We start from the raw sequence: 22,388 nt of genomic DNA, 5'->3' as shown, positions 1-22,388 counted from the left end.
CATAAAGTCATTACTGTCTTGGTGTTGGGAAATGTCAACACTTGTTGAGGCTTTATTTTTCGTTAATTTAGCCACTGTATTGAATAAATGCCTGGGGTAATGTTTGTTTTCTTCTAAAAGAGAAGAAAAGTAATCGGATCTAGCAGTTTTTAATGCTTTTCTGTAGGCAGTGTTGGGAAAGTTCACTTTCTACATGAATTAGTTCAAAGTTCAATTCACAAATTTTAAAATGAACTACAACCCGAATTCCGGAAAAGTTGGGACGTTTTTTAAATTTTAATAAAATGAAAACTAAAGGAATTTCAAATCACATGAGCCAATATTTTATTCACAATAGAACATAGATAACGTAGCAAATGTTTAAACTGAGAAATTTTACACTTATCAACTTAATTAGCTCATTTAAAATTTAATGCCTGGCTACAGGTCTCAAAAAAGTTGGCACGGGGGCAACAAATGGCTAAAAAAGCAAGCAGTTTTGAAAAGATTCAGCTGGGAGAACATCTAGTGATTAATTAAGTTAATTGATATCAGGTCTGTAACATGATTAGCTATAAAAGCTTTGTCTTAGAGAAGCAGAGTCTCTCAGAAGTAAAGATGGGCAGAGGCTCTCCAATCTGTGAAAGACTGCGTAAAAAAATTGTGGAAAACTTTAAAAACAATGTTCCTCAACGTCAAATTGCAAAGGCTTTGCAAATCTCATCATCTACAGTGCATAACATCATCAAAAGATTCAGAGAAACTGGAGAAATCTCTGTGCGTAAGGGACAAGGCCGGAGACCTTTATTGGATGCCCGTGGTCTTCGGGCTCTCAGACGACACTGCATCACTCATCGGCACTCATCGCCACCCCTAGGATTATTTACAGTGGGTCCTATTAATTTAAATGCAGAATGTAAATTCACAATAGTTTAAGAAGTGAAAAAAAAGTGCAGCACCTGCTGCAGCCACAGTTTTGCGTCTCTGAGCAACATTAAAGTGTTTCGTTCCTGAATGAATCAACCGTTTAAATGATTCGGTTCAATCGCAATGACTCACTTATTAACAGTGATTCGCTGCCACCTATTGGCGGTTTTAATTTCATATTTAATGGAACCTTTTCATTTTTTAAATAATTTCAAACATCAGTTTTCAATGCTTTATCTTTAAAATATCAAAACATTATTTATTCATTTGTAACTGCAGGTTGAAGTATTCCATGTTCCACGGAGCTGCATTAAACAGTGTGTAAAAACATCTAAATGGCACTTCAGATGCAGCTTCTGTTTTATCTGCATTGCAAAGATCAATTTTGTTGATACTGATTGCATTTGCTTGGTAACAGCCCAAATGCAAGTATTTGACCTAAATTATGGTGCACACTTTTAGAAACAATGGTGTAAAGGTAAAAAAAAAAAAAATCAGGTGTCAGCACAATTAAAAATAAGATATCAGCACAATAACACTCAGCAAAATAGTGTAATTATCGTTATCAATAAAATCCTAGAACTCACAGAGATATACATTTTTGTCTATATTGCAAACCCTTAATTTTTTTTTTCTTTATTTTAATGTGCCACCCCCAAAATTTACTGTGGCCTCATTTGGCCACACCTGTTAACATTTTCTGGGGGCGCCACTGTATCCAACCAGGGTTTACATTAGCATTGAGGGGACAGCATTTCCCCATTGTTGCTTTAATGCTTTGTCTCCCATTCTCACCGACCTTGTCATAAACATCATAAAATTATTTTAAATGATCATACGCCTTCTTGCTACATGCTGCGGTCGTTTGCTGTTTTTTTTTGTTGATGACGCGTCACGCATGCGGCGGACGGCTGGTGTTGCCAGATTGGGTGTTTTTCCGCTACATATTAAGACCTGTTTACGGTGTGTTTTAGCCGGATTTTCGCATGGAAGGCTCTATAGAAATCTGGCACCCTATTGAACGAAGTTAACCTGAGAGAGCGTGCCGTTCACCGACACCAGAATGAACGAGTTCACAGTAACGTTCATCAGGCATTAATACAGCACGTTCAGTTCACGTTCGCCCAAAATATGAACGCGTTCAGGCACAACACTGTCTGTAGGATAGGTTACTTTCCCGCCAAGCAATACAAAATACCTCTAGTTTTGTTTTCCTCCAGTTGCGCTCCTTTTTTCTGCTCTCTTTAGGGTGCGAGTATGCTCATTATACCATGGTGTCAAACTGTTTTCCTTAACCTTCCTTAAGCATAAAGGAGCAACTGTTTTTAAAGTGCTAGAAAATAGAGAGTAAAAAGTTGTTCTGAGGTTTTAGATATGCTAAGGAATTTGGATACATCAGGAAGATAACTTAAAAAGCAGTCTTTTGTGGTAGAAGTGATGGTTCTTCCATACTTGTAACAAGAAGTAGAATTGACAATTTTGGCTATATGAAGTTTGCACAAGACTAAATAATGATCTGAGATATCATCGCTTGGCTGCATAATTTAAACACTATCAACATCAATTCCATGTGACAGTATTAAATCTAGAGTATGATTTCGACAATGAGTAGGTCCTGAAACGTGTTGTCTAACACCAATAGAGTTCAGAATGTCTATAAATGCTGATCCCAATGCATCGTTTTCATTATCAACATGGATATTAAAATCACCAACTATTAAAACTTTATCTGCAGCCAGAACTAACTCGGATGTAAAATCACCAAACTCTTTAATAAAGTCTGTATGGTGCCCTGGTGGCCTGTATACAGTAGCCAGTACAAACATAACAGAGGATTTATCATTAACATTTGTTTCTCTGGATAATGTTATATGAAGCACCATTACTTCAAACGAGTTATACTTGAAGCCTGCCCTCTGAGAAATCCTGAAAACGTTGTTATAAATTGAAGCAACACCTCCCCCTTTGCCTTTTAGACGCGGCTCATGTTTATAACAGTAATCTTGGGGGGTGGACTCATTTAAAATAATGTAATCATCAGGTTTTAGCCAGGTTTCTGTCAAACAGAGTACATCTATATTATGATCAGTGATCATATTATTTACAAAAAGTGTTTTCGTAGAAAGGGATCTGATATTTAATGAGCCAAGCTTTATCATTTGTTTATCCATATTGCTTCTGTTTTTTATTTGTTGAACCTCAATTAAATTGTTAATCTTAACTTGGTTTGGGCGTTTTTTGTATTTTCTAGTTCGGGGAACAGACACAGTCTCTATAGTGTGATATCTAGGTGAAAGAGTCTCTATGTGCTGAGAATTAACTGACCTCTGTGACGGGAGGCAGCTAGCAGACGGTCGGTTTAGCCAGTCTGTCTGCTTCCTGACCTGGGCCCCAGTTAGTCAAGTATAATACTAAGACTATTTGCCATATTTCTAGAGAGAAGAGTGGTGCCACCCCAGGAGGGATGAAGACCATCTCTTTTAAACAGGTCAGGTCTGCCCCAAAAGCTCGTCCAATTGTCTATGAAACCTATGTTATTCTGTGGGCACCACTTAGACATCCAGCCATTGAGTGATGACAATCTGCTACGCATCTCATCACCACGGTAAGCAGGGAGGGGACCGGAGCATATTACAGTGTCTGACATCGTGCTTGCAAGTTCACACACCTCTTTAATGTTATTTTTAGTGATCTCCGACTGGCGAAGTCGAACATCATTATATAATATATATATTATATAATTATTATATAATTAAAGTTTGGATGCATGTCTCCAATTCTGAAATCTTCTCTGTCAGCCTAACTTTTTCCCTGCATTTATCACATGTGAATCCCTCATCTGCGACAGAGATAGATAAACTGTACATGTGGCAAGAGGTTCAAATAACAATAGCAGGAGAAGCCATTGCTCACCGTGCTTGATGAAATATTCTTACTGCGGTTGTTTGATGAACTTTTGAAACGTTTGAAAAACTGGAGTGAGAGAAGAAAAGGATCATATTATATAGACAATATAAACCTTTTAAAACTGTCTTCTCTCTCTTACACACACGCCAACATCATGAGTTGCTATTTTCTGATTGGTTCTTCATTAGATGTCTGTTGTAGAAACTGTCACACATTACACTTTTTGTAAGAGGCTAAAATTCATCACGAACAGCCACTGATAAGTGACTACTGACTACTGGCATCAAAATAAATACTACAGCTTATTTCCTTACATTAACTTTCATTTATTTTTAAGCTTCTAACCAAAGTAACTTGCAGACGAGGAATACAACAAAGCAATTCATCTTAAGCAAGCAATAGATTGACCAGGCAGGGTTAGTAGGATCATGTTGTTAGATCAGCCAGAAGAGCATTGCGGTGATCCAGTAACATAAAATAATGTATACTATATAATATAAGGGTCATTCCATGAAACTGGTGCCTTTTGCATCCTTAAGAAATAATCAAACAGAGAATAAATATGACACATAAACTAAAATAAAATGTTGATAAAAAACATAATAATACTATGTATTCTTTCATCAATATTACATCAAATTAAAGTCAATTAAATATTACTTTCAAGGTCTGCCCTCACTATGATTTTTCTTTTTTAGCAGGATTTTTAATTTGCAAAATAATTTAAAAAAAAATCACATTTGTTTCATTGTTAAGCAAGTTTTTTTTGTTTTTTATCTAGTATCCTTTTTTTTTCTCTATAATATATAAATTATTTTATTTGTGTCCCCTGATTTCATGTCAACCCTGTTACCCTCATCAAAAAACCTTTATTAAATCATGTAAATTCAAGTGATATCACTTCTAGGAGGTTACATCATCTCAACCAGGATTCCTACACTTAAAACACAAGCATGTTTCTCTCACTCCTCTATAATGTTCTATTTCTAAAGATTTATGAGACTTGACTGAGTGAAGGACATCATGCAGTGTCAATACTGTTACTATTTTTAAAAAGTAAATTAAAAAAATATAATATAATATAATCAATATCTACAAGTAAAATGCTTTCAAGGTGTACAACATATGCTTTTGTGAACTTGACTATCTGTTACTGTCAGCCCTGTTACGTTACAGACCTGTGGACAGTTAGGGTGTTTAGGTGTCACCCTTTTCTTAAGACTGTCTGTGTAAAATTCACACATTTTAAAGGTCACCCTGGGGTTAGGGTTATTATTGAGCTATTGCCTATATCGTTCAGTGGAATATGAGCATCAGTTACATTTTTAATTAGTATTGTTGGTATTGTAACTATTACTATTGTTGTTGTTAATGACCGGGATAAGATGATCAGTCTCAATAATTTTTTTTTCCATAACTCATTGTCAATAATGCATCCATGTAAATGCAATTACAAACAAGAGCAGCAGTGTTCAAGAAAGTGAAACCAAATTTCAGACAAACCGATGGACACATGATGTAATTATAACACCCTTAAAACATTAGATGTGCTAAATCAACAATGAACTGACAAAAAATTGACTGGTTACTAGTGTCTTCCTGCATTATCAGCACTATTTTCCTGTTTAACATTGTAAAGCTGCTTTGACACAATCTGATTGTATAAAGCACTTAATAAATGTAGGTGACTTGACTTGACTAATACTAACTATTCCAAGTAAATGCAAACAAAATAATGCAATTTAAAATGGTACAATTTACAGTATTATGTAAACAAACATGTGCAGTGTGCTGAAGAATGTGTGTCCTGTCATCCCTGTTACTCTGGTCAGTCCTGTGGCTATAACATCATTGTTACTGTCATTAATTTCATTAATGTGATTTAACCTTTCATTGGATAATAATAATTTAAAATAGGGAGAAATATCATTATGAAATAAATGTTTTTCTCTAATACACATTGGCCACAATTAACAACACCCTTTTATTCAATACTTTTTGAAACCATTTGACAATTTAACAGCTCTAAATGTTCTCCTATAATACTTGATGAGGTTAGAGAACACCTGACAAGAGATCAGAGACCATTCCTTCTTTCAATTCAGTTCAATTCAAGTTTATTTGTATAATGCTTTTTTTTATGATAAAAATCATTGCAAAGCAACTTTACAGAAAATTAAGTTTCTTCAATATTTAGTAGTAGCTTATGAGTGGTGAGTGTCAGTTTATATGCATATGACAGGAATTTTTTTAAGAAAAATGTATACAAGACGTAGTCAACCAGAGGAACACTATTAATAGAAATTATTATATGATGCAATCACACTTGTAGCAATATTTGTTAGATCTGTATGTTGTTTCAGGGTTAGCAACATCTGAGGTCCTCTGAGGGGTTGGCATCATCTCTTCTCAGGTGTTCTGGATCCAGACTTGAGCTTGAGTAAATCCTATTTAGATCCCGTGGTAAAACAGAGAAACAAATAGAGATATAATTATCATAGCTGCTGTTACAACAAAGTAAAATTAATCGAGCGCAGCGTTAGTTCAGTCAGGCCATGGAGGCAAGGCTGTGAACAGCTGATGCGGTCAGCTGTCTAATCGTTCCAATCACCACCTCTCTCCTATTAGACAAGGGACATATTTATACGTGGCACTACTGCTCGGTAAGTATGCGCAACGACTCGCAACCCTCCCTCCCCATTCTAAGCATGAGCACACTACTGCGCACCTTCTGGCTGTCGTCTTCTTTGTTTCAGATCACTAAGGCTTCCAAAAATCTTAGCTGGCATGGACCTCACTGCTGAGAGACACCCATCTCATAACCAGGCTACAAGATAGATGTACCACTGCCACATCTACATGATTGTCACTGTTGTTTTAAAGACTTTATTAAAAGTTTTAATTGTTATGCATTTCTAAATTCATGGTTCCGGGGGGTTAATGTTAAAGCTCTTGTATGTTCAGTTATTCTGGGAGCAAGAACCCCCATAAGGAACTCAAGTAAACTTGTCAAAGTGGTTCCTGTCTGAAATTAGTTTAACACAAGCTAAAGAATAATGATGCACATTTGATCAGATACAACTGCAGTCACAAATTATGAGATGCATTATTTGAATGTTTTGCAAAAGAGATTGTTGTTTTTAATCTAGATTTAAACAGAGAGAGTGTGTCTGAACCCCGAACATTATAAGGAAGGCTATTCCAGAGTTTGGGAGCCAATTGTGAAAAAGCTCTACCTCCTTTAGTGGACTTTGCTATCCTAGAAACTACCAGAAGTCCAGCGTTTTGTGACCTTAGGGTGCGTGATGGGTTGTAACGTGGTATAAGTCTAGTTAGGTACGCAGGAACTAGACCATTTAGGGCCTAATAGGTAAGTAATGATAATTTGTAACTGATACGGAACTTAATAGGTAGCCAGTGCAGAGAGTGTAAAATTGGGGAATATGATCATATTTTCTTGACCTGGTAAAAACTATAGCCGCTGCATTTTGGACTACATGTAGCTTGTTTATTGAAGAAGCAGGACAACCACCTAGAAGTGCGTTAAAATAGTCCAGTCTAGAGGTCATGAATACATGAACTAGCTTTTCTGCATCAGAAACAGGTAACATGTTTTGGTAGCTTGGCAAGATGGTAGAATGCAGTTTTTGTAACTTGGGAAATATGGTTTTCAGAAAGTTGCTGTCTAATATAACACCCAGATTTTTGACTGTAGAGGAAGTAACAGTACATCCGTCTAGTTACAAACTGTAGTCTACTAGATTCTGTGTACTGTTTTTTGCTCCAATAAGTAATATCTCTGTCTTATTCGAATTTAACAGGAGAAAAATATTGGTCATCCAGTCTTTTACATTTTTAACACACTCTGTTAGCTTAGATAATTTAGAAGTTTCATCTGGTCTTGTTGAGATATATAGCTGAGTATCATCAGCATAACAGTGGAAACTGATCACATATTTTCTAATAATATTACCAAGGGGCAACATGTATATTAAAAATAGAAGAGGACCTAGGACGGATCCTTGTGGCACTCCATATTTTACTGGTGATAAATTAGATGACTCCCCATTTAAATAAACTAAATGGTAGTGTTCGGACAGGTGGGATCTAAACCATCTTAGAGTCTGCCCTTGAATACCTGTATAGTTTTGTAATCTATCTATGAGTATGTCATGATCTATGGTGTCGAACGCAGCACTAAGATTAAGTAAAACTAGCAATGAGATGCCGCCTTGATCTGACGCAAGAAGCAGGTGATTTGTAATTTTAGTTTCTGTGCTATGATGGAGCCTGAAACCTGACTGAAATTCTTCATACAGATCTTTTTTTGCAGAAAGAGGCACAATTGAGCAGACATAAGTTTTTCTAAAATTTTAGACATAAATGGATGATTTTAAATGGGCCTGTAATTTACCAGTTCACTAGGATCTAGATGTGCCAGCTTGAATGGTTTTGGGATGTGACTTAAAGATGACGACGAGTTAATAATGTTAAGAAGCGGTTCTTCGGCTACAGGTAACAACTCTTTCAGTAACTTAGTGGGTACAGGATCTAATAAACATGTTGTTGATTTAGGTGCAGTGATAAGTTTATTTAGCTCTTCCTGTCCTAAAGTTGTAAAGCACTGCAGTTTATCTTTGGGTGCGATGGATGAAACTGAAGTGTTAGATGCTGTAGAATCTCTGTTATCTATTTTATCAGTGAAGAAATTCATAAAGTCATTACTATTGGTTGGTGGAAAATTTGAATCAGGTGGCGTCTGGTTATTTGTAAATCTAGCCACTGTGCTAAACAAAAACCTTGGATTGCTCTGGTTATTTTCATCAATGAGTTTGTGGATATGCTTCCAAGTTTGTTTTTCTCCATTTGTGCTCAAGACTACGAGTTTCTTTCTTGAGAGAGTGAGTATTTCTGTTATACCATGGCACAGTACGTTTTTCTCTAACCTTTTTCAATTTGATGGGGCAACAGCTTCTAATGTATTAGAGAAAATAGTGTCCATGTTTCCAGTAATTTCGTCTAGTTCGTGTATTTATGGGTACACATAGCAGTTGAGATAGATCAGGCAGGTTATTTGCGAATCTGTCTTTGGTGACTGGAACAATAGAGACAAGTTGCACAGGATCAAGTTGAACAGGATTTTGAGACAAGTTGCACAGGATCCTCTCTAACAATTGTTCTGCCCAGACGGTAACGCTGAGACATATAGTTAAAATCAGTGATATGCAGCATGCACGATACAAGGAAATAGTCTGTAACATCATCACTTTGAGGTACGATATCTATAGCAGTAAGATCGATTCCATGTTATATAATTTAATCTAGTGTATGATTAAAACGATGAGTGGGCCCTTTTGACATTTTGCTTGACTCCAAAAGAGTTTATTAGGTCAGTAAACGCAACTACTAATGTATCATTTGCATTATCAACATGAATATTAAAATCTCCCATGATTAGCACCTTATCAACTGTAACTAGAAGGTCTGAGAGGAAATCTGCAAATTCTTTTACGAATTCTGTATACGGCCCTGGTGGTCTATACACAGTAGCCAGAGCGAGAGATACAATTTCTTTTGCATGTCTGTGTAACATTAAGCAGAAGTATTTCGAATGAGTTAAACCTGTATCCTGTTTTCTGGGTAACATTGAGAATCAATCCAGAATCATTCCAGACCCTTTAGATTCCCATCTCCATGTTGGTGCTTCTCCTCTTCAGTTCACTCTTTTCATTTTCTGTAGGGTTCAGGTCAGAGGACTGGAATGGCCATAGTAGAAGCTTGGTTTTGTACCCAGTGACCAATTTCTGTGTTGTTTTTGAGGTTTGTGTTTGGATTATTGTACGGTTGGAAGATCCAAACATGGCCTATTATAAGATTTCTAACAGAGTCAGTCACTTACTGATTTTTTATCTGTTGGTATTTTATAGAATCAAAGATGCCATTTGTCGGAACAAGATGTCCAGGACCTCCAGCAGAAATATAGGCCCACTGCATCAAAAATACAGCAGTATATTTCATTGTACACATGGGGTACTTTTTATCTCTGTGTTCACCCAAACCCATCTTCAGTGTTTGCTGCTAAAAAGCCCTTTTTTTAGTTTCATCTGATCATAGAAGCCAGTCACATCTGAAGTTCCAGTAACATCTGATAACTGACTTCCTTTTCATGTAGGTACTGTTGGTCATGGTAGAGCATGATTAATCACTGCCATTTGAATTTTTATATTTATTTTGTTTTATCAGGGTAATTTCTAGAAGTGTGTGTCTAGTCTTCATGGAGGACACAGGCTTCTGCATGGAGTTTTAAATTATGTTGTGATCCATCTCATTGTGACCTGAGCTGCTGGGCTGCATCGGTAAATGCTTTAATATGTACATTGAGTGTTTTTTTTTATCTGCATTGGAACATGTTTTAAAGATACTTTTTCTGTCTGTAGCAATGGAATGTTCACCTTTGTCTTATATCAATGAGCCGTGGGACAGTTGAGCATACTGAAAAGTAGGCCTATATTTTCTAGCCATGTTTGAGTTGACTATGCTGTTTAATGAGGCTGGCAACTAACATGATTTTTTATTTCCAAAAAGGGACCAGGCCAGCCACTGTTTTCTTGTGATTAATATGCATTTTTTTTTATTGTTTTGTTGGTTTGTTTGTGTGATTGTGTGATGTGATTTTGCTTCTGGGCCTACCACCCATGTGCCCTATTTTTAGTAGCATTGTTCCTTAACTTCTGGTGCCATCAATGCTGGTGGTTCTCCTCTCTAACTATGTCTTCTGCTTAGGCTATCCCTGTACAAGGCCGGATTCACACTGATGCTTTGCCCCTTCTTGCCAAGGGACCACATTGTTAGAGACATTGGTTTGGGATGTATTTATAACCATAACACGGTGTGAGATTTTTGTCGTGGTATCTGAAGATCTTGAATGTGTGGTGCTTGCTGTGTTGCATGCTTCTTCTGGTGCTGGCTTGCTGTCTCCTGTTTCTTCTTGTCTCACCAGGGTCCTCCTGAGCAGGGGTTTCGCGTTGGCTGATCCGATCTTCCTAGACTGAGGAGAATCCACCAAATTGTATAGCAGTATTTAAGATCCATTTTAAGAACTTTTCCACACTTTTTGTACTAAATTGTAATAAATTTGGAATACATCGATATATCTGCCTCTTGTCAACTGTCCCTTTGCGGGGAAAATATAGAGTTAGCTACACTACATTAAGGGAAGGGGGTGGCGTAGTCAGACCGTAAAGATTTACTGCTTGACGGGTTCCACATTTAAGTAAATAAATATCCACTTAGTTATTACCAAAGCTCTCTATATTTTGCTGTAGATCATTAAACCATTACTCATGAGGTGCCTTCGGGCAAAAACGCTGCCTGCAAAGTCATTGCCTGATTAGACAGCAAGGCAGCAAGTCACCTGCCTAAGTTTTTGGATGCAGCCCTGGTCTTGCTCTTATTTACTTGATTGTGTCCACCTGTTCCTCATGTGCTTTCCTCCCTGTTTATAGTGATCTTTGCCCTTTTGTATTTGCTGATTTGTGGTCATTCTCACCTGTTCTGTCTTTGTCTCTGTCTGTGGATGTGGCTGAGTCTGTGTTCCTGTCTTCCTTCCTGGTTAGTCTTGTGCCCTTGTATTGTCTAGTCCTTTGTAGTGTTGCAAAAAAGTCCATGGACCCATTCTTTTCGTACAGATCGGCTCATTGAATCAGTTCAAAAAGCTGATTAATCAGTTCCTGACGTCATCATCAAGCAGCAATAATGTCTCTACACATTTCTTTTCTAACATCTCAGTGCAATGTTGTATCAATGAACAATTCAAGAAAGTTATTTGTGTCAATTGGAACATTCCAAAAGTGACTGACTAATATTGACTAGCCTACGACTTAGATAAGATTCCTAAAAGTTTCACACCTACAGCACATATTCCAGACATTGATGCACAAACATGGATATGTTCTACATGTCTACAGTATAAAGAATGAATAAACCATTATAAACTCCTTGATTTGGCTTAAACAAGGTTAAATATAATATGCATGCACAATAAACTCATCAACCCGGGGCTAAAGTTAAATTCAGTTCGCTTTGTGAACCGGCTCAAAAGATTTGTTCAAGAACTGAACATCACTACTTCTTATTGCTTTTTTTTATTTGAGTGTTTATTCAGTTCTTCTAGTCCTGATCTTTTGTTTGATATTAAGTTAGTTGCATTGATTAAATTGGTAATTATTTCTTATTTATTTTGTTGCTTGGTCTTGCCACTTCCTCTGCTCTTATTCTACCAGTTGATGTCCAAGGTGTTCCCTAGCTATCTCTCTGTTAACTGTGTTCCTGCCGTTAAATCACCTGCACACCTTACTACCCTCTTGTATCTCTCTGTTTTGTAATAAACCTTTGTCACTTACTCCGCGATTGGGTGCTTCTTCCAGATCCCTGACAGTAATGCTTGTGTCTATAACAGGGTTGACAAAATACCAGAACATTAGGCAGAAAACTAGTCATAAAATAATAAATTACATAGCCTAGTGATTTTAAGGTGTATCTAGTTCATGGATTTTGTTTTCTTTATTTATTATTATTATTTTAAGTAGATTACATTTATTTATTTATTTATTTTTAACTATAATATAATTATTTGCAATTTCTCCAAGTGGTAAAGGCACCGATTTCGTGGAATGACCCATAAATATAAAAAGATCATCTGTGTCCTGAGATACTGAGTTTACAGAGGAGAAGTGGTTTGGAGAATGTATGGATATAATATCGCTGTGCTTTTGTTCAGAACTGCTTTTGTACTGTATTAAGAAATGTTTATCAATTTTTGTGGATATTTTCTTCTGTGTGTGATTTTACTTTTATTTAAAAGATATGCATTGCAAACTTATTGAGGTGGGGTTGAAATAACATTGTGGTTAGGCTTAAGATTAGCAGCCGTCACAGAGTTATTATACATAGTTTAAAACTTAGTTAAATATTTTCTCTTTAGTTAATGAGCTTAAATAATTCAAACTAAAACTGACATAAAATCAATAAAAACTATAGACAAATTTAAAATATGAGTAATACTAATAATAAATATTAAGAACCAATAAAATTACAAAAGACCACAACAAAATTACTAAAGCTTTAACTAAAACCAAAATGAAAGCAGAAAATTTAACAAAAAAAACAAGTTTAGTTAGTATCTTTATGATTCTGAAATAAAACTGGCATTCATTTGATTAATTAATTTGATTAATCAGATCAAGTGTCTGTATGGCAAATGCTCTTCATTAACTGAACTCCTCTTTATTTTTGCATTTTATTTATTTATGTTTTTAAGATGTGTCCTGTAACAGAGGAACTTTAGTTCCAAAATTGATACATGTTGTATATGTTGGTTTAATATTAGGTTAGTGCATTTATAAAGTGTAATAAGATGTACTTCTAAGAATGGCTTAACTGAATATGATAACAAATATAGTTACAATATAGCCCAAATAAAAACAACAAAAATATCTACTCAAACTAACTACTGTACAACTATTCACAGCGGCCCCGTATACAGCCACACTTGATATCATGGAGAAATCCCAGTGAATTAAAGCAGACAGACTAAAGATCTTACTTTAGCTTTAACTTTCATGTACTACAATGGTGCTGCAGCTGTGAAATGTCTGCACCAAACCCAGCACATAGAAGCATAGGTTACAGATAAAAGATCACACACACGCGCGCACACTGCTCATGGGACACGAGTTCATGCTTCTCTGGGAATTTATTAAGTGCTTGTTTTTTGTCATTTTTTTCTTTCATTTCATTTGTATCACTTGCGCTCCTGTCTGGAATCGTGGTATGGACAGTGAAGCAACAAGAGTCAGTTCATATTCTCAGGCTAGAAAATCATTTACATCACAATTGTTTTGCCGTTGTTGTTTTACTGACTTGTTGACCACAAACATTCCAGCAACACACTCTAGGGTAGATGAGAAACAATCAGAAAGCTTGACTTTTTGCATAGTATTAAATGAACAAAGACATTGAGTTTGTTTATTTACAATTATTGTATAGATTATAAAATTCATAAAAACAAGATGGATGAACACTTTTCATTTGCCCATAAATTGCTAGTGCGCCAAAAGTACCTGTGGCGTCGTATGCTCTTTGTTCCACAAAACGCATGCTGCTAACTACAGTACATAGAAGCTGATGTATTGCAAGAAATATTATTATTCAATATTATTACAATGCTGCCATCCTTCCGTTTTATTAGTTAAGCATTTTGAACTGCATCCGTTATTAGGCCCTTCAACACAGGGCACAGAACTAAAATGAATTCAACTGAAGTGGCCAGTCATACTGTAAAAGATCTCTTCTGGAGTCATGCAGTCCACACACATTTCAGAGAAACTCCCCTGCGATGCCTTTCAATGTGTCAGAGGTGATTCTTTTGGTCAGTGTACAGAATGACTGTGAATGGGGCTTTGACATGTGTTAAAGGGATAGTTCACCCATCAGCCGATCAATTAAAAAGATCAGTTTGTTCATCATTAGCTATCTCTCACACACCAAGGAGAGCTACAGAGGAGGTCACGACTTTCTGTAGGTAATTCCTTTATTCTAATCTACTTCTGTTGTTTCATATGTCTTTAAAGGAGACATATTATGTCCATTTTTACAATTTGTAATATAAGTCTCAGGTGTCCCCAAAATGTGTCTGTGAAGTTTAAGCTCAAATTACCTAATTTGAGCTTAAACTTCACAGATCATTCATTAGATCATTTTGAAAATGCCTATTTTGAGTGGAAGCTGTTTTTTTGTGCCTGTCTCTTTAAATGCAAAATAGCTGCTCCACCCCGCCCCCTTTTTCAGAATAGGGCTGACATTACAGCCTGTACCTGCTAAAAAACATCTTTGTTTGGGTTCTGATTATCTATTTATTGCACTGAAATCATGCATTTTAAACCATCTATACAGTGTTCTGTGCTCGTCTGTGCAGCCAAAGACAGAACAGTTTTGCTCAAACTTTCGCAATGGCATTAGAAGTGATACACTGTTGTCGCTTGCAAAATCAAAATGATAATGCCATGGGTGGAAACTTACAGATTAAGGGGCAGTGATATTATAATGAGATCCCTTTGCCATGTCACTAGGGGAGTGAAATCAGACACGCTCGTTTTTTCAGATGCTTGCAGAAAAAGACTTACCAAAACAAAGTTACTAGGTTAATCTTTTTCACGTTTCCTTGGTTGGTAGATGCACCAAGCACCTGATTATAGCACTTAAAAGCTAGAAAAGTCTTTTTTAGAAAAGATTTTCATAATATGTCACCTTTAAAAGAATAGAAGTCATGCAGCTCACTTCTGTGAAGCTTTCATAATGCTTTTGGAACGGCGTGAGGGTGAGTAAACTATACCTTTAACATCATAAAAGGCAAACGATTTCTGGGGGTGAAAATGCAAATCTGTCTCAGTTTTTCATCTATATTTCTCTAGTTGAGTATGCCTGAGCTAACAGTTAAAGCTTGTGCACCTTATCTCGATTAGTAAAATTGTCAACAACTTTTCAATTTAAGATATGGAGAAAAATGAGTTGCATATTAAGTGTATGACATCATGCCTTTCAAATTCCAAAGAATATCAATGAATAACATGGGTGACTTCATAAGTGTGCCTTCCAACAGACCCCCATTTGTCCTTTCGCTTCTAGAGTACAATAAATAGTTATCGACTAGTGAATACTGTTGAGATGCTAGAGTATATTTACTGACTGCAGGAAGACAAGCTTGATTTGAACACAGAAGCACATCTAAATTTACACCACAGAAATTCATTCATATCCTGATAGTGCAGAAAAGGATTATAAATTTATATATAGATATATAGATATATTTTTTGTTGTTGTTGTTGGTTTGGGTTTTTCTTTTTTTTTCTTTTTTTTTTAAGAAAAGAGGCAAAAGCAACATTCCTTATTTTTGTATCGTTACATGACATAATTCAGTTGTTCAAAGTGTCGTCAGCTCAGCAGCTGGGTCCATTTCCTTTAACCAAAAGAAATATACAAATTAAATGTCAAAAAGAAGAATCAACACAATAAATCACAATATTTGAACACAATTTTGATTTCCATACAGAGATGCCAAATATAACTTAGTTTACATGTTTCCAACATAAAACCCATCGCAGCTTCTTATGGTCACACAGAACTGAAACTATTTTATTTTAAATAGTATGTACTTCTAAAGAAGATATTTAAATTCAACCTGATATATCTGCTCACATTTGAGGCAGACCACAAGTTCATCGCCAAAACCTTCGAAGCTAGCCAAACCGATTGTATATTTTCGGGGGGCTCAGAGCAATTGATCCCGACACTTGTTTAATACTTCGATGCCACGTGAATGATATATCCCACTATATTACGGTTTCTTTTGTTATCTTCTAAAAATATCTACATTATTTGACAAAATAGCAGTCAAGTCCAGCACACAATTGGAAATAATACATCTAAAGTCGAATATTACAGGAGTACTGAACAACGTGAGCTGTTCCAACTATGTCTGCTGTGTGGTTTTGAACCCTACAAAGAAGTTTTAAACCCTACAAAGAAACCAGGACATATCTACAGGTTTGTAAACAAATTACATTCTCTTTAGGACATAAATAAGTTAAAGTAGTTATTGAAGCAGAACAAGGCAACATGCCAACAAATAAAGTTAAACTCTGTAAATATATATTTATAATATGTCTATAAATATATATGTACGCTTAATAAATTTCCATGGGATCTCTTTTTCCAACAGGTGCAAATCTATTGTGCAAGTTCGGAGTCCTGCAACCTGGATACACCTTAATCAATAACCAAATAAATCTATACAATTAGATACATGCCACACACAATACTCACAGATCAGTGAATCAGAGAAGCTGTCTTAAAATAGCAGTCCACCGCACATCCCATCAAATCAAATCAAAACCGTTTAAATAAAATTAAGGTTTCCAAATAAAAACCTGGCTAATGTACATTCATGCAGGAGCAACGATAATAGCTGAAATCGATTTAAATTACTCATAATAGTCTGTTGTTTCCTCAGGATGTGGGAGCGTTGCGCTTGCGCTCTTGTATTGTTTCTCGAGACGCTCCGCGATCGTCCGAGTCAGTCGTCATTCATGCGTTCGATAAAAGAATGTGGCGCTACCACACATACAGTCAACAGTACACGATCCACGTTCGTGTGCACTCCGGAGCGCTTTTAAATGTAGAGTCCAAGATGATTTTTGAGCGGTCTCCCACATGAGGTGGCTAAAGTGATGTTTCCAGACTATGAAGCGGGCTCCCGGGACTGGAGGAAGCTGCAGATTTACTCGTGTCAGTCGTCAGGTTTATGCCGCTGTCGATGGCGTTGTTGTTCTTGTTGGGAGATGAGGGCTGACTGGAGTTCTTCCTGGCTGCCTCGTCATCAATGTCGGTGTCGTCAATGAGAGGAATGTGAGGTGTGGAGTCCTCTATTCTAAACTCTGGATGAGTCATGAAATTGTGGATGGAGGTTCTGGATTCAGGTTTTTCCAAGCCTTCGTAGAGGGAGCTACGAAATGCGTTCACAACACGTATCTGCGAGAGGAAAGAGATCGCTGTCAAAGGCTTGGAAAGTGAGCTCGGTAGACCCCCCCCAGTGGCACAGTGACAACAGGAGGAGGGAAAGGCCATGGACCCACCAAAAACATTTGGAATGCATCCCTAATTAACTTATTCTACCGTGCACAGTTTAAGGATTGCATCAAAAAGAACATAACTTAAACTCATGGTAAAATAAAAAGACTGGAAAGGAAAACATAGGCAATGCTCTTATGTCCCGTACAGTACACAATACAGAATATGGTCCAAAGTGTTGTATACCTAGAGACAAGCATTGTTAATTCAACAAAAATGGAACAAAAAAAAAAAGAAAATCCAAAATATCATGCAAGTTGAACACATCTCGTGGAAAGTTGGTAAAAGGAGTAGATTAAATATTGAGATCCAGGATGAGTTTCAAGGTAAACCCAAAGTCAAAGGCAAATAAAAGAGAAGTTGTCTACAAACATTTAGATAGATGATGACAGGGACAAGAGAGCCTATGCTTCGAGAGCATAGAGTCACAACACGATGATGGAAGCGAACCAAAAGCTTGACAAGCCAACACAACGACTACACACAACATGCAGCTCGGGACAACACCATGTGGAGATGAACACAGGCACACAGACTGTGGAATAAGAAAAGAGATGAGAACAAACACAAGTCTGTTCTTTCAACAACTCCATGCGTCTCTGTGTAAACACTCAAGTATAGGCCGAAGAGTTTTGGTCAGATTCACGGAACTACACAAAAAAATAGGAGAATCACTTAATGAGTTGTTACTGTGTGGAACTGAGACTTCCTAGAAATATTTTACGTGCTAGTTGGGAGTAGCAAATATTTAGCTTCAAAGGTTACAATTAAGCAATTACAAAAATCTAGGCATAATTGTCACACTAAACTAATGATGCAAACAGTCCATGGTCCTGTTCCACAATCTCATGAGCGGCCTACCCTAGACAGCAAAATGTCAGATTCTTCTGGCGAATTCTAATGTCCTTCACACTGATAAGGCAGTACCAGAATGCATTGCAACAAGCTTGGTGTTCATTTTCATTCAAGATGGGGCTTGAGAATTTTTTGTATCTTATTCAGTTCTTCAAAGCATTTCACGTTGCATGACTTCACAATAGGAAGAATCGCAGACATTTACATTTTCATAACAAAACACACGCGAGAAGTGATAAGGAAATAACACGAGAACCTGCGTCTGTCAGCCTGGAGTTCTTGAGCGAGACTAGAATAAATAAAAAATAAAAAAAAATATATATATATATAGCCCGCAAATTATCTTTGAGCTGATTTCCAGCTACAACAACAAAAAGTAAAACAGATTATGCAGGAGGGAGATTCAGGGAACAAGGATAGGGTGTTCAGCAAACCGAGTTGGAGGCAAATCATTTTGTAGTAACCGTTATGCTGATGTTGTGGCTGGTCAAGCAAATGTTAGTGCTTGTTTCTGTATGATATAATTGTTAATATATCTATTAAAATACTGATATTCTGGCCTATAACTCCTCCCTGAACATCCCTCTGCCTTGTATATTGGTCTCTCATTGGCTGTAGTTCATCGTCGATGTAGATTTCAGTCAGAAATCATTGCACACAACGTGATTGTTAGCTCGCGTGAACGCACCAATTTGCCTCTGATTTCAGGCATTTGTCACCAATTTCACAAAACCTGTCGTCGAGTAATAAAATCAAGCAGTGTGAGCTCAGCATAAAAACTCCAGGACAATGGATTGGACAGCCCTGCCTTAAGGGGTAAAAGAAAAAAAAGTTTCTAAGGGCCTGTTTACTAAACTAGGCAAATTAGCGCGAGAGTGCAATTTCAAAAAAGCGCCGATGGGCATGGAAATTTCTGCTGGGGATTTACTAACATCACACAAATTAAAGAACACAGACGCAACATACCACTAACATATCGAGAGATGCAATATTCCGCAAATTAGCATAGTTACAAATAAAGAATAAAGACATAAATAAACCACAGTAAGTTGAAAAGAAACGGAGGCAAAAAAATATAGGGCTGAAATTTTTTTTGATAGACCTGTTATTGAGGGACTCCTAGTTGAGGGGTCTTTTATTTTCTAAAATAAATTTAAAAATAACATGGCTTGCCAAATGATATGTTCGAATAATGTTTTTCTTCTGGCATTCCAAATAAATTAATATGTGTGGAAAAAAAATCCTCTCATTTGTACCCTTCTCTCCATTCTCTGTGCCTAATCCTAGCAACAATATTTGCACTTGGCTGGTCCAAGCTTATAGTAAAACGAACCCTAAGTGTCTATACTGTTGGTAACTAGAGAACACTCCTACTCAAACTATATACCTGCATCTATGAACTGCCCCAACTGAAAGTTAGTAACTTGCAGACTTTGCCAATGCCCGTGTAAACCTCTCTTGAAGGAAGATGCCAAAGCAAAGGTTAGGAGCTCATTAGGGTTTGTAACAGAGCCTCTATCATACCACCAAATACTGACCTGTTGAACATTAAATTATCAATATCAGTAACTACCTCTAATGACCATTAAACTCGATTCTTACCTTGCGTTCTGGTAGCAAATAGCACGCTTTCAACCTAGCTAAGAGCAAACTTACAAAGCCAACACAAACAGGTCTGAATGACAGATGAAAACAAATGTCAGAAGGAATCACATAGATGAAGACTGGCCTAAGGTTTAGTGAGATTCTGCAGCTGTCAGTATCATACGACCAACAGAGTAAAATCATGAGACATAATGGGTCGCTGTGGGCCTCGGATCTACATCACACAGACGACAAATAAGACAAGACTGTGGGGAGGAATCGCCACACTCTTCACACGTCTCCATTGCTGTGTGGAGAGAAAAAAAAAGGAAAAAGGGAAGAAAACAGCCTCCCGTGACCAATAGAGTAACTTTAACAATGCAACCTAGAGTGTTTCGAAGAACATGTCAGGCTACAGCTGAGTGGGGAATGGTACCGTTGGCAATACTTGAATGTTTACCCAGCCTGGTGAGTTTGTTGGTGGAATATTAGTTCACATCAATTTTGCGACGGACAATGGAGGGACTCACAACCTGAAATTCACTTCGTAGGCTGCACCCTTAGTCCAGGGCTCTTAGCACTCTGGGGAAAACAAACACATGGTACATTGAAACACATGTTCTTCTGAGAAGTGGGTTAAAGATGATCTGATAAACAGTGACATGAAGAGTAAGAGGAAATCAGAAGCAAAGCAGATTTTCAGGGATGCCTTTTGACAATACACTAATTGTCTATGTCTTAAGAATAATAAATTGTTTGGAATGCTCCGGTGTAATGCCAAATCTCCGTTGGAGCCAATGGGTCAAGTCTGATTAGAAATGTCTGTCATATCTTCCCACAGTAGCTGTTGGAGCCATAACACTGTCCTATGGCAAGTTAAAAAAAAAACACCCAGAATTTCTTATGGAACCGCAGACCTTTTTTGAGTCAGTCATCTGAGCCGTTAGTGCCATGTGACTGATAGGAGTATAGTTATAGAATATAGGACTACAAATTAATTTAACATTTTTATCAGCCTTGGTTGAAATGGAGGTTTTTGTCACGTTCAACATTACATCAGCGACTGACAAATTGAGATCTTGTCTGAGAGCCCAATCACCTTTGAGTCTTAACAAAACAAGCCAATGAATGTTAGGACGATCTTTGCATTACGCACCCTGCCCCGCAGAACAGCTATATAAGGAGAACTCGTGCAGTCGCACATTTAGCTTTTCTCTTCACAGCGAGTGTTTCTCACGATTCTGCTCTGCAATCATCATTTGAGTGTGTAAGCAACCAACCAGATGAAAGCTCTTTAGAGAACGTTGGTGTGACGGCACGTCAGCAGTGGTCACTACTGAAAGAGCTTTTCTCTGCATTGTGCATGCTACAGGCTTATCAATCAGTCCTGCCGTACAGCAACCATTCCCCTGGGTGCTTCAGTGCTAAAAGAGCTTTTTCCTTAAAAGAGCTAGCAGGCAGTGAGCATTGTTTTGAAGACATCTCTCTGTCTTTGCATTTCTGGATGTGGTTGGTAGATTGGTTTCTGAGGGCAGAGTGCGATGCGGCAATAGCCTTGGCCCACCCTTGCGCCTTTCTTTCCGGAGGTGAATGAAAAGCTTTGGCAGCATGGAAGAAAATTAGTGCCAGTGTGGAAGGCCAAACAATCCAAAATCTGCCTAAAGTTTTTCCTCTCTCATTACCATTGACGGTGGGGCAGTCAGGGGTTTGTGGGGATTCCCCAGGTGGAGTGTGCAGTTGGAGTGTATGCCTGCAAGGTGCTGCCACGTGGTGGTGTTGTCCGCAGGTCCCATCCAGCACCTGTAAGATAACAGCAGCTAAGGCTTGCAGTGTCGCTGGATAAGCTGCTTTGTATGCGATGGACACTCTGCAATTTACTTTTTTTCTAATTTGAGGACTGTGCCCAGCAGCTGTCCGCAGTTCAGAAGCAAGCCAAAGCTATAAAGAGCATGCCTCAATGTGTTACCAGCTGTTAGGGGCTACCCCTTAGCCTACTCATCGCCAAGGGCGTCTGTCCTCTGCGACAAAAAAAGAAAAATTGCTCCACAAGGAAAGCTCAACCATGATATCGAGCCCCCCACAGGTAGACGGTGCCACCCATCTCAGCCACTGTTAAATCCTCCAAACAGTGGGCAAAACCACTCCTGAGATGGGTGACCCAGAGATGGAGGAAGCTGCTCTTCCCCCGGAGGAGGGCTTTAACTTTTTAAGTAAAATTTCTGTTCCACCACAGGCTTATGGCCAGTGCAGTAAGAATAAGTTTCCTCTATCTCTGAGTCGCAAGAGAACAAGGATGGCAGTGTGTGATGCTAGGCCTTGCCACTCTCATCCCCTTCTTCTTTTGCCAGCAGGTGGCAGGGCCTCAGCTATGTGATTCAATTCTCCAGGCGTCCCCCCAGGCCTGCGCTCTTGGCATGAGGGCAGATATTGTTTTCCTACTGGCAAAGGAC

General features: G+C 37.7%; 1 protein-coding gene across 9 annotated transcripts in view; it reads right to left on the bottom strand.

Annotated features, from left to right (window-relative positions):
* Nucleotides 1-15,262: 15,262 nt before the first annotated feature.
* atp2b2 (ATPase plasma membrane Ca2+ transporting 2) overlaps nucleotides 15,263-22,388 on the bottom strand; it is a 166,515-nt gene continuing 159,389 nt past the window's right edge. For 6 of the 9 annotated variants that reach the window (XM_059538272.1, XM_059538264.1, XM_059538267.1 and 3 more), the window contains one exon: nucleotides 15,263-17,400. In XM_059538272.1, coding sequence (XP_059394255.1) covers nucleotides 17,092-17,400 — 309 coding nt within the window. In that variant the 3' untranslated portion in view covers nucleotides 15,263-17,091. Of the gene's footprint in view, nucleotides 17,401-20,471; nucleotides 20,521-22,388 lie in introns of all 9 variants that reach the window. The other 3 variants (XM_059538268.1, XM_059538271.1, XM_059538270.1) reach the window with 2 other exon arrangements.

Source organism: Carassius carassius, chromosome 44 (genome assembly GCF_963082965.1).
Source record: "Carassius carassius chromosome 44, fCarCar2.1, whole genome shotgun sequence".
In the NCBI taxonomy this organism is placed as follows: domain Eukaryota; kingdom Metazoa; phylum Chordata; class Actinopteri; order Cypriniformes; family Cyprinidae; genus Carassius; species Carassius carassius.
The sequence above is the reverse complement of the archived record's forward strand: the minus strand, read 5'-3'. Positions and strand labels throughout refer to the sequence as shown.